The sequence below is a fragment of the Telmatherina bonti genome (genome assembly GCF_933228915.1).
Source record: "Telmatherina bonti genome assembly, chromosome: 17".
NCBI lineage: Eukaryota > Metazoa > Chordata > Actinopteri > Atheriniformes > Telmatherinidae > Telmatherina > Telmatherina bonti.
Genome location: NC_136615.1, coordinates 35,212,432 through 35,224,976, shown reverse-complemented (window position 1 = coordinate 35,224,976; position 12,545 = coordinate 35,212,432). Strand labels below are relative to the sequence as shown.

Here is a 12,545-nt window from a genome sequence, read left to right as displayed (position 1 = left end):
TCCACCCCTCCCACATGCAAAACTCATTCATGTAAAGCAGGGTAAGCGGCGCGTAGAAACGGAGAAACTGTGTGTCCGGGCTCAGCGAGGACAGGACAGTCTTGTTGGCTGACCATCAGATGGCAGCGTCAGCGGCTCGGTGGGACGCTGCCGCTCCTCCATCTGCTCGCTCTGCTGCTTCTCCGTCTGTTTTCTCCGATGTCCGCTGTGATGGTGACGATGGAAACACTTCAGATCACAGCAGAGCAACTCCTGATCAGCAGCTTGTCTCTAAACAGACACAGAAGCTGAAGCTTGGTGACGAGTGAGAGGCTGCTCAACGTCTTGTCAGGGTTCTGTTTGTCCATCCTGGACTTCATGTCCACTCTGAGTCCTGCCAACACGCTCCTCCTGTCCAATCAGGTTCCTCGCTCTGCGTCCCGTCTCCATCCTGGACTTCATGTCCACTCTGAGTCCTGCCAACACGCTCCTCCTGTCCAATCAGGTTCCTCGCTCTGCGTCCCGTCTCCATCCTGGACTTCATGTCCACTCTGAGTCCTGCCAACACGCTCCTCCTGTCCAATCAGGTTCCTCGCTCTGCGTCCCGTCTCCATCCTGGACTTCATGTCCACTCTGAGTCCTGCCAACACGCTCCTCCTGTCCAATCAGGTTCCTCGCTCTGCGTCCCATCTCCATCCTGGACTTCATGTCCACTCTGAGTCCTGCCAACACGCTCCTCCTGTCCAATCAGGTTCCTCGCTCTGCGTCCCGTCTCCATCCTGGACTTCATGTCCACTCTGAGTCCTGCCAACACGCTCCTCCTGTCCAATCAGGACTCAGGAAGCAGACAGCCTGTAATCTGCAGCTGCAGATCCCAGACTTGGAAGTCAGAGGAACGACTTGTTTGGTTGGTTTTCTGACCATTTACCCCCCGAGTGACTAAGAGGCTGGCCGGGTGGGTGGAGCTTCCCCTCCATTTAAAGTGCATGATCAGCGGGTGGGGGGGGGGGTTCAGCCACGTTCAGACCCATCAGGGAAGACTTGTACACCCAGTGGTGGAGCAAACAGATGACAGCCAGTTTGCAGACAAACTCAGACATTTTCCACCTTGATAGATGATGTAGATGTGTGGCTTTGACTCTAGTTCAGCAGAAAACTGCATGACAAGGATTCCTGAAGTGACATCTGACACGACACCCTACACGACATCTGACACGACACCCTACACGACAACTGACACGGCATCCTAAACGACACCTTACACAACATCTGACACGACACCCTACACGACATCTGACACGACACCCTACACGACACCCGACACGACACACTACACGACATCCGACACGACACCCGACACGACATCCGACACGACACACCACACGACATCCGACACGACATCCGACACAACACCCGACTCGACATCCGACTCGACAACCTAACCGACATCCGACACGACACCCGACACGACACCCGACACGACACCCTACACGACATCCGACACGACATCCGACTCGACATCCGACACGACATCCGACTCGACATCCAACACGACATCCAACCCGACATCCGACACAACACCCGACTCGACATCCGACTCAACATCCAACACGACACCCGACTCGACATCTTACACGACATCCTACACGACATCCGACACGACATCCGACACGACATCCGACTCGACATCCGACTCGACATCCGAATCGACATCCAACACGACATCCGACTCGACATCCGACTCGACATCCGTCTCGACATCCGAAACGACACCCTACACGACACCCGACACGACACCAGACACGACACCAGACACGACATCCGACATGACATCCGATTCGACATCCTACACGACATCCGACACGACACCCGACACGACAATCGACACGACACCCGACACGACACGACAATCGACACGACATCCTACACGACATCCAACACGACACCAGACACGACATCCGACACGACACCCGACTCGACATCCGACTCGACATCCTACACGACATCCGACACGACATCCTACACGACACCCTACACGACACACTACACGACATCCGACACGACATCCTACACGACATCCGACACGACACCCTACACGACAATCGACACGACACCCGACACGACATCCGACACGACACCCGACACGACAATCGACACGACACCCGACACGACACCCGACACGACAATCGACACGACATCCTACACGACATCCAACACGACACCAGACACGACATCCGACACGACATCCGACACGACACCCGACTCGACATCCTACACGACATCCGACACGACATCCTACACGACACCCTACACGACACACTACACGACAACTGACACGACATCCTACACGACACCTTACACAACACCCGACACGACACCCAACACGACAATCGACACGACATCCTACACGACATCCAACATGACACCAGACACGACATCTGACACGACATCCGACACGACACCCGACTCGACATCCTACACGACATCCGACACGACACCCTACACGACACACTACACGACAACTGACACGACATCCTACACGACACACTACACGACAACTGACACGACATCCTACACGACACCTTACACAACACCCGACACAACACCCGACACGACAATCGACACGACATCCTACACGACATCCAACATGACACCAGACACGACATCTGACACGACATCCGACACGACACCCGACTCGACATCCTACACGACATCCGACACGACACCCTACACGACACACTACACGACAACTGACACGACATCCTACACGACACCTTACACAACATCCGACACGACACACTACACGACATCCGACACAACACCCGACTCGACATCCTACACGACAATCGATACGACACCCGACTCGACATCCTACACGACACACTACATGACAACTGACATGACATCCTACACGACACCTTACACAACATCCGACACGACACACTACACAACATCCGACACGACACACTACACGACATCCGACACGACACACCACACGACATCCGACACAACACACCACACAACATCCGACACGACACCCAACACGACATCCGACACAACACACCACACGACATCCGACACGACACCCGACACGACATCCGACACGACACCCGACACGACACACTACACAACATCCGACACGACACACTACACAACATCCGACACGACACACTACACAACATCCTACACGACACACCACACGACATCCGACACACCACACCACACGACATCCGACACGACACACCACACGACATCCGACACAACACACCACACAACATCCGACACGACACCCAACACGACATCCGACACAACACACCACACGACATCCGACACGACACCCGACACGACATCCGACACGACACCCGACACGACACACTACACGACATCCGACACGACACCCGACATGACACCCGACACGACACACTACACGACATCCGACACGACACACCACACGACATCCGACACGACACACCACACGACATCCGACACACCACACGACATCCGACACAACACACCACACGACATCCGACACGACACACCACACGACATCCGACACGACACCCGACACGACATCCGACACAACACCCGACTCGACATCCGACTCGACAACCTAACCGACATCCGACACGACATCCGACACGACACACCACACGACATCCGACACGACACCCGACACGACATCCGACACGACACCCGACACGACATCCGACACAACACCCGACTCGACATCCGTGTCGACAACCTACACGACATCCGACATGACACCCGACTCGACATCCTACACGACATCCTACACGACATCCGACTCGACATCCGACACGACATCCGACTCGACATCCGACACGACATCCGACTCGACATCCAACACGACATCCAACACGACATCCGACACGACACCCTACACGACACCCAACTCGACACCCGACACGACACCCTACACGACATCCGACACGACACCCTACACGACATCCGACACGACATCCGACTCGACATCCGACATCCAACACGACATCCCATTTGACATCCGACACGACACCCGACACGACACACCACACGACATCCGACACAACATCCGACTCGACATCCGACACGACATCCGACTCGACATCCAACACGACATCCGACACGACATCCGACACAACACACCACACAACATCCGACACGACACCCAACACGACATCCGACACAACACACCACACGACATCCGACACGACACCCAACACGACATCCGACACAACACCCGACACGACACCCGACACGACACCCGACACGACACACTACACGACATCCGACACGACACCCGACACGACACCCGACTCGACAACCTACACGACATCTGACACGACACCCGACTTGACATCTTACACGACATCCTACACGACATCCGACACGACATCCAACTCGACAACACGACATCCGACTCGACATCCGATTCGACATCCAACACAACATCCGATTCGACATCCAACACGACATCCGACACGACATCCGACACGACATCCGATTCGACACCCGACACGACACACTACACGACATCCGACACGACACCCGACATGACACCCGACACGACACACTACACGACATCCGACACGACACACCACACGACACACCACACGACATCCGATACGACACACCACACGACATCCGACACACCACACGACATCCGACACAACACACCACACGACATCCGACACGACACACCACACGACATCCGACACGACACCCGACACGACATCCGACACAACACCCGACTCGACATCCGACTCGACAACCTAACCGACACCCTACACGACATCCGACACGACACCCGACTCGACATCCGACACGACACCCGACTCGACATCCTACACGACATCTGACACGACATCCTACACGACACCCTACACGACACACTACACGACAACTGACACGACATCCTACACGACACCTTACACAACACCCGACACGACACCCAACACGACAATCGACACGACATCCTACACGACATCCAACATGACACCAGACACGACATCTGACACGACATCCAACACGACACCCGACTCGACACCCGACACGACACCCGACTCGACACCAGACTCGACATCCTACACGACACCCTACACGACATCCGACACGACACCCGACTCGACATCCGACACGACACCCGACTCGACATCCTACACGACATCCGACACGACATCCTACACGACACCCTACACGACACACTACACGACAACTGACACGACATCCTACACGACACCTTACACAACACCCGACACGACACCCAACACGACAATCGACACGACATCCTACACGACATCCAACATGACACCAGACACGACATCTGACACGACATCCGACACGACACCCGACTCGACATCCTACACGACATCCGACACGACACCCTACACGACACACTACACGACAACTGACACGACATCCTACACGACACCTTACACAACATCCGACACGACACACTACACGAAGTCCGACACAACACCCGACTCGACATCCTACACGACAATCGATACGACACCCGACTCGACATCCTACACGACACACTACATGACAACTGACATGACATCCTACACGACACCTTACACAACATCCGACACGACACACTACACAACATCCGACACGACACACTACACGACATCCGACACGACACACCACACGACATCCGACACAACACACCACACAACATCCGACACGACACCCAACACGACATCCGACACAACACACCACACGACATCCGACACGACACCCGACACGACATCCGACACGACACCCGACACGACACACTACACGACATCCGACACGACACCCGACATGACACCCGACACGACACACTACACGACATCCGACACGACACACCACACGACATCCGACACGACACACCACACGACATCCGACACGACACACCACACGACATCCGACACACCACACGACATCCGACACAACACACCACACGACATCCGACACGACACACCACACGACATCCGACACGACACCCGACACGACATCCGACACAACACCCGACTCGACATCCGACTCGACAACCTAACCGACATCCGACACGACATCCGACACGACACACCACACGACATCCGACACGACACCCGACACGACATCCGACACGACACCCGACACGACATCCGACACAACACCCGACTCGACATCCGTGTCGACAACCTACACGACATCCGACATGACACCCGACTCGACATCCTACACGACATCCTACACGACATCCGACTCGACATCCGACACGACATCCGACTCGACATCCAACACGACATCCGACTCGACATCCAACACGACATCCAACACGACATCCGACTCGACATCCGATTCGACATCCGACACGACACCCTACACGACACCCAACTCGACACCCGACACGACACCCTACACGACACCCTACACGACATCCGACACGACATCCGACACGACATCCGACTCGACATCCGACTCGACATCCGACATCCAACACGACATCCCATTTGACATCCGACACGACACCCGACTCGACACCCGACACGACACACCACACGACATCCGACACAACATCCGACTCGACATCCGACACGACATCCGACTCGACATCCAACACGACATCCGACACAACACACCACACAACATCCGACACGACACCCAACACGACATCCGACACAACACACCACACGACATCCGACACGACACCCAACACGACATCCGACACAACACCCGACACGACATCTGACACGACACCCGACACGACACCCGACACGACACACTACACGACATCCGACACGACACCCGACATGACACCCGACTCGACAACCTACACGACATCTGACACGACACCCGACTTGACATCTTACACGACATCCTACACGACATCCGACACGACATCCAACTCGACATCTAACACGACATCCGACTCGACATCCGATTCGACATCCAACACAACATCCGATTCGACATCCGACACGACATCCGACACGACATCCGATTCGACACCCGACACGACACACTACACGACATCCGACACGACACCCGACATGACACCCGACACGACACACTACACGACATCCGACACGACACACCACACGACATCCGACACGACACACCACACGACATCCGACACGACACACCACACGACATCCGACACACCACACGACATCCGACACAACACACCACACGACATCCGACACGACACACCACACGACATCCGACACGACACCCGACACGACATCCGACACAACACCCGACTCGACATCCGACTCGACAACCTAACCGACATCCGACACGACACCAGACACGACATCCGACACGACATCCGACACGACACCCGACACGACACCCGACACGACACCCGACTCGACATCCTACACGACATCCGACACGACACCCTACACGACACCCTACACGACGCCCTACACGACACCCTACACGACATCCGACACGACATCCGACTCGACATCCGACACGACATCCGACACGACATCCGACTCGACATCCAACACGACATCCGACTCGACATCCAACACGACATCCAACACGACATCCGACACGACACCCTACACGACACCCAACTCGACACCCGACACGACACCCGACACGACACCCTACACGACACCCTACACGACATCCGACACGACATCCGACTCGACATCCGACATCCAACACGACATCCCATTTGACATCCGACACGACACCCGACTCGACACACCACACGACATCCGACACAACATCCGACTCGACATCCGACACGACATCCGACTCGACATCCAACACGACATCCAACACGACATCCGACACAACACACCACACAACATCCGACACGACACCCAACACGACATCCGACACAACACACCACACGACATCCGACACGACACCCAACACGACATCCGACACAACACCCGACACGACATCCGACACGACACCCGACACGACACCCGACACGACACACTACACGACATCCGACACGACACCCGACATGACACCCGACTCGACAACCTACACGACATCTGACACGACACCCGACTTGACATCTTACACGACATCCTACACGACATCCGACACGACATCCAACTCGACATCTAACACGACATCCGACTCGACATCCGATTCGACATCCAACACAACATCCGATTCGACATCCAACACGACATCCCACACGACATCCGACACGACATCCGACACGACATCCGACACAACACCCGACACGACACCCGACTCGACATCCGACTCGACATCCGACTCGACAACCTACACGACATCCGACATGACACCCGACTCGACACCCGACTCGACATCCTACACGACATCCGACTCGACATCCGACACGACATCCGACTCGACATCCAACACGACATCCCATTCGACACCCGACACGACACCCGACTCGACACCCGACACGACACACCACACGACATCCGACAACATCCGACTCGACATCCGACACGACATCCAACTCGACATCTGACACGACATCGACTCGACATCGACTCGACATCCGATTCGACATCCAACACAACATCCGACTCGACATCCGACACGACATCCGACTCGACATCCAACACGACATCCAACACGACATCCAACACGACATCCGACACGACATCCGACACGACACCCGACTCGACATCCGACTCGACAACCTACACGACATCCGACTCGACAACCTACACGACATCCGACACGACACCCGACTTGACATCTTACACGACATCCTACACGACATCCGACACGACATCCAACTCGACATCTGACACGACATCCGACTCGACATCCGATTCGACATCCAACACAACATCCGATTCGACATCCAACACGACACCCGACACGACACCCTACACGACATCCGACACGACATCCGACTCGACATCCGACACGACATCCAACACGACATCCCATTCGACATCCGACACGACACCCGACTCGACACCCGACACGACACACCACACGACATCCGACACAACATCCGACTCGACATCTGACACGACATCCAACTCGACATCTGACACGACATCGACTCGACATCCGATTCGACATCCAACACAACATCCGACTCGACATCCGACACGACATCCGACTCGACATCCAACACGACATCCAACACGACATCCGACACGACACCCGACATCCGACACAACACCCGACTCGACATCCGACTCGACAACCTACACGACATCTGACACGACACCCGACTTGACATCTTACACGACATCCTACACGACATCCGACACGACATCCAACTCGACATCTGACACGACATCCGACTCGACATCCGATTCGACATCCAACACAACATCCGATTCGACATCCAACACGACATCCGACACGACATCCGACTCGACATCCGACACGACATCCGACACGACATCCGACACGACATCCGACTCGACATCCGACACGACATCCAACACGACATCCCATTCGACATCCGACACGACACCCGACACGACACACCACACGACATCCGACACAACATCCGACTCGACATCCGACACGACATCCGACTCGACATCCGACACGACATCCGACACGACATCCGACACAACACCCGACATAACACCCGACTCGACATCCGACTCGACATCCGACTCGACAACCTAACCGACATCCGACACAACATCCGACACGACACACCACACGACATCCGACACGACACCCGACACGACATCCGACACGACATCCGACACGACACCCGACACGACATCCGACACAACACCCGACTCGACATCCGTGTCGACAACCTACACGACATCCGACACGACATCCGACACGACATCCGACACGACACACGACACCCGACATCCGACACCCGACATCCGACACAACACCCGACTCGACATCCGACTCGACAACCTACACGACATCTGACACGACACCCGACTCGACATCTTAGACGACATCCTACACGACATCCGACTCGACATCCGACACGACATCCGACTCGACATCCGATTCGACATCCAACACGACATCCGATTCGACATCCGACACCCGACACGACACCCTACACGACATCCGACTCGACATCCGACACGACATCCGACACGACATCCGATTCGACATCCGACACGACACCCTACACGACACCCGACATGACATTCTACTGTCTTCTCAAGTGTCGGGTAGAAGTGCACAGAAGCATTTGAGTGTGCAGGTTACGAGTGGTGGAAACCAGCAGAATTGGGACAGTGGGGTTACGGCATCAATCTGCGCTGTTACATCATTTCTGCGACATTTGTGCACGCTACTTTAGGGTGGACGGGTCCATCCCCCCTAACGTGTGGCATCAGATTTAGCTCCCTGTCGGTGCGTGTTGCATCGGGATGAATGGATCAAATAGTGAATCAGCTCAGCCTGAAGTCAAAATGATCACTTTGTTATTAACTTCTAAACATGTTTTATTATCAACTTTGCTCTGAAAGATGCTTGTTTTGGGAACGTCTCTTTCCACTGGCCAAAGACCTTTCTCCCAACCCCCCCTTCGTCACTTCTCCCTGAGCTGCCGTCTGCCTGGCTGAAAAGGAGCGGACCCCGTGCTTCCCATAAATGTTCCAGTAAAGAGCTTTTCTGGTTGGAAAGGTAAACAATGTCCCGTCAGCGTCTCATTTAGTCACTCCAGCCCCTCCAGGTGTTAAATATCTTACAGAATAATATTCCATGACTAAATTCACTCCTCATCGGTCAAGTTTCAGCCTGTTTTCAGTGAAAATGTGTCACATTAAAGATCTCTCCGGAAGTTCATCCAAACTTTTCCAAGTCTTCCCACAACTTCTTCAACTGTTCCCGTTTTATCTCCCTGCAGCAAACTGTGTCCTCAGACCCAGATTTGGGTTTTTGTTCATCGCCATCTCTGCAGAACATCAGCAGCATGAGGAGGAGGGGGAGGAGGAGTAGGAGGAAGAGGAAGAGGAGGAGGAGGAAGAGGAGGAGGAGGAGGAGTAGGAGGGGGAGGAGGAGTAGGAGGAAGAGGAAGAGGAGGAGGAGGAGGAAGAGGGGGAGGAGTAGGAGGAGGAGGAGGAAGAGGAGGAGGAGGAGGGGGAAGAGGAGGAGGAGGAGGGGGAGGAGGAGGAGGGGGAGGAGTAGGAGGAGAAGGAGGAAGAGGAGGAGTAGGAGGAGGAGGTCTGCACATATCGTCAAGCTGGTTCTCCTCCACCAGCACAGACACCACAGAGGAAGACTGGGACGTAGCCGGGACGTAGCCAGGACGAGGCTGGGACGTAACCAGGACGAGGCCGGGACGAGGCTGGGACGTAGCCGGGACGAGGCTGGGACGAGGCTGGGACGTAGCCGGGACGTAGCTGGGACGTAGCCGGGACGAGGCTGGGACGTAGCTGGGACGAGGCTGGGACGTAGCCGGGACGAGGCTGGGACGTAGCCGGGACGTAGCCGGGACGTAGCTGGGACGTAGCCGGGACGTAGCTGGGACGAGGCTGGGACGTAGCTGGGACGTAGCTGGGACGTAGCCGGGACGTAGCCGGGACGAGGCTGGGACGTAGCCGGGACGTAGCTGGGACGAGGCTGGGACGTAGCCGGGACGTAGCCGGGACGAGGCTGGGACGTAGCCGGGACGTAGCCGGGACGAGGCTGGGACGTAGCCGGGACGAGGCTGGGACGTAGCCGGGACGAGGCTGGGACGAGGCTGGGACGTAGCCGGGACGTAGCTGGGACGTAGCCGGGACGTAGCCGGGACGAGGCTGGGACGTAGCCGGGACGTAGCCGGGACGAGGCTGGGACGTAGCCGGGACGTAGCTGGGACGAGGCTGGGACGAGGCTGGGACGTAGCCGGGACGAGGCTGGGACGTAGCCGGGACGTAGCTGGGACGAGGCTGGGACGTAGCCGGGACGTAGCCGGGACGAGGCTGGGACGTAGCCGGGACGTAGCTGGGACGTAGCCGGGACGTAGCCGGGACGTAGCTGGGACGTAGCCGGGACGAGGCTGGGACGTAGCCGGGACGAGGCTGGGACGAGGCTGGGACGTAGCCGGGACGTGATGCGAGTCTAAACGGTGGACGTGCTCCTGGTTTTCATACCAACGTATAAAAACATAATCTAAAGACGTCCTGTTTGTTTGTTTGCTTTTGTAAGATAAATAAAAATCATGTTTGCGATTCCAACGCGCCTCCTCCCAGCACGTTGCTGAGCTGTCCGACACGAACAAGTCAGCCCGCTCCGACTCACCTCAACCCATTGAAGAGCTGTTTGGACTTGTCCAGCAGGTAGCAGAAGTCAGTGACCGTCTTCCTCTCGCTTAGTGGAATGTCATCCTCAGTCTCAGCGCCAGTCATGACACTGACTTTAACACCTGTTCACAGACAGAGCACAGGTCACCGTACTGGATCCCAGTAGAAACCAGACAGAGCACAGGTCACCGTACTGGATCCCAGTAGAAACCAGACAGAGCACAGGTCACCGTACTGGATCCCAGTAGAAACCAGACAGAGCACAGGTCACCGTACTGGATCCCAGTAGAAACCAGACAGAGCACAGGTCACCGTACTGGATCCCAGTAGAAACCAGACAGAGCACAGGTCACCGTACTGGATCCCAGTAGAAACCAGACAGAGCACAGGTCACCGTACTGGATC

General features: G+C 56.0%; 1 protein-coding gene across 1 annotated transcript in view; it reads right to left on the bottom strand.

Moving 5' to 3' along the window:
* The window catches only part of scai (suppressor of cancer cell invasion), a gene marked incomplete at its 5' end in the record, with an annotated part of 37,073 nt that extends 24,828 nt beyond the window's left edge, over positions 1-12,245 (bottom strand). The window contains one exon of the mRNA XM_079257195.1: positions 12,139-12,245. Within this exon, the coding sequence (XP_079113321.1) occupies positions 12,139-12,245 (107 nt within the window). The remainder of the gene's footprint in view (positions 1-12,138) is intronic.
* Between the last annotated feature and the right edge of the window lie 300 nt (positions 12,246-12,545).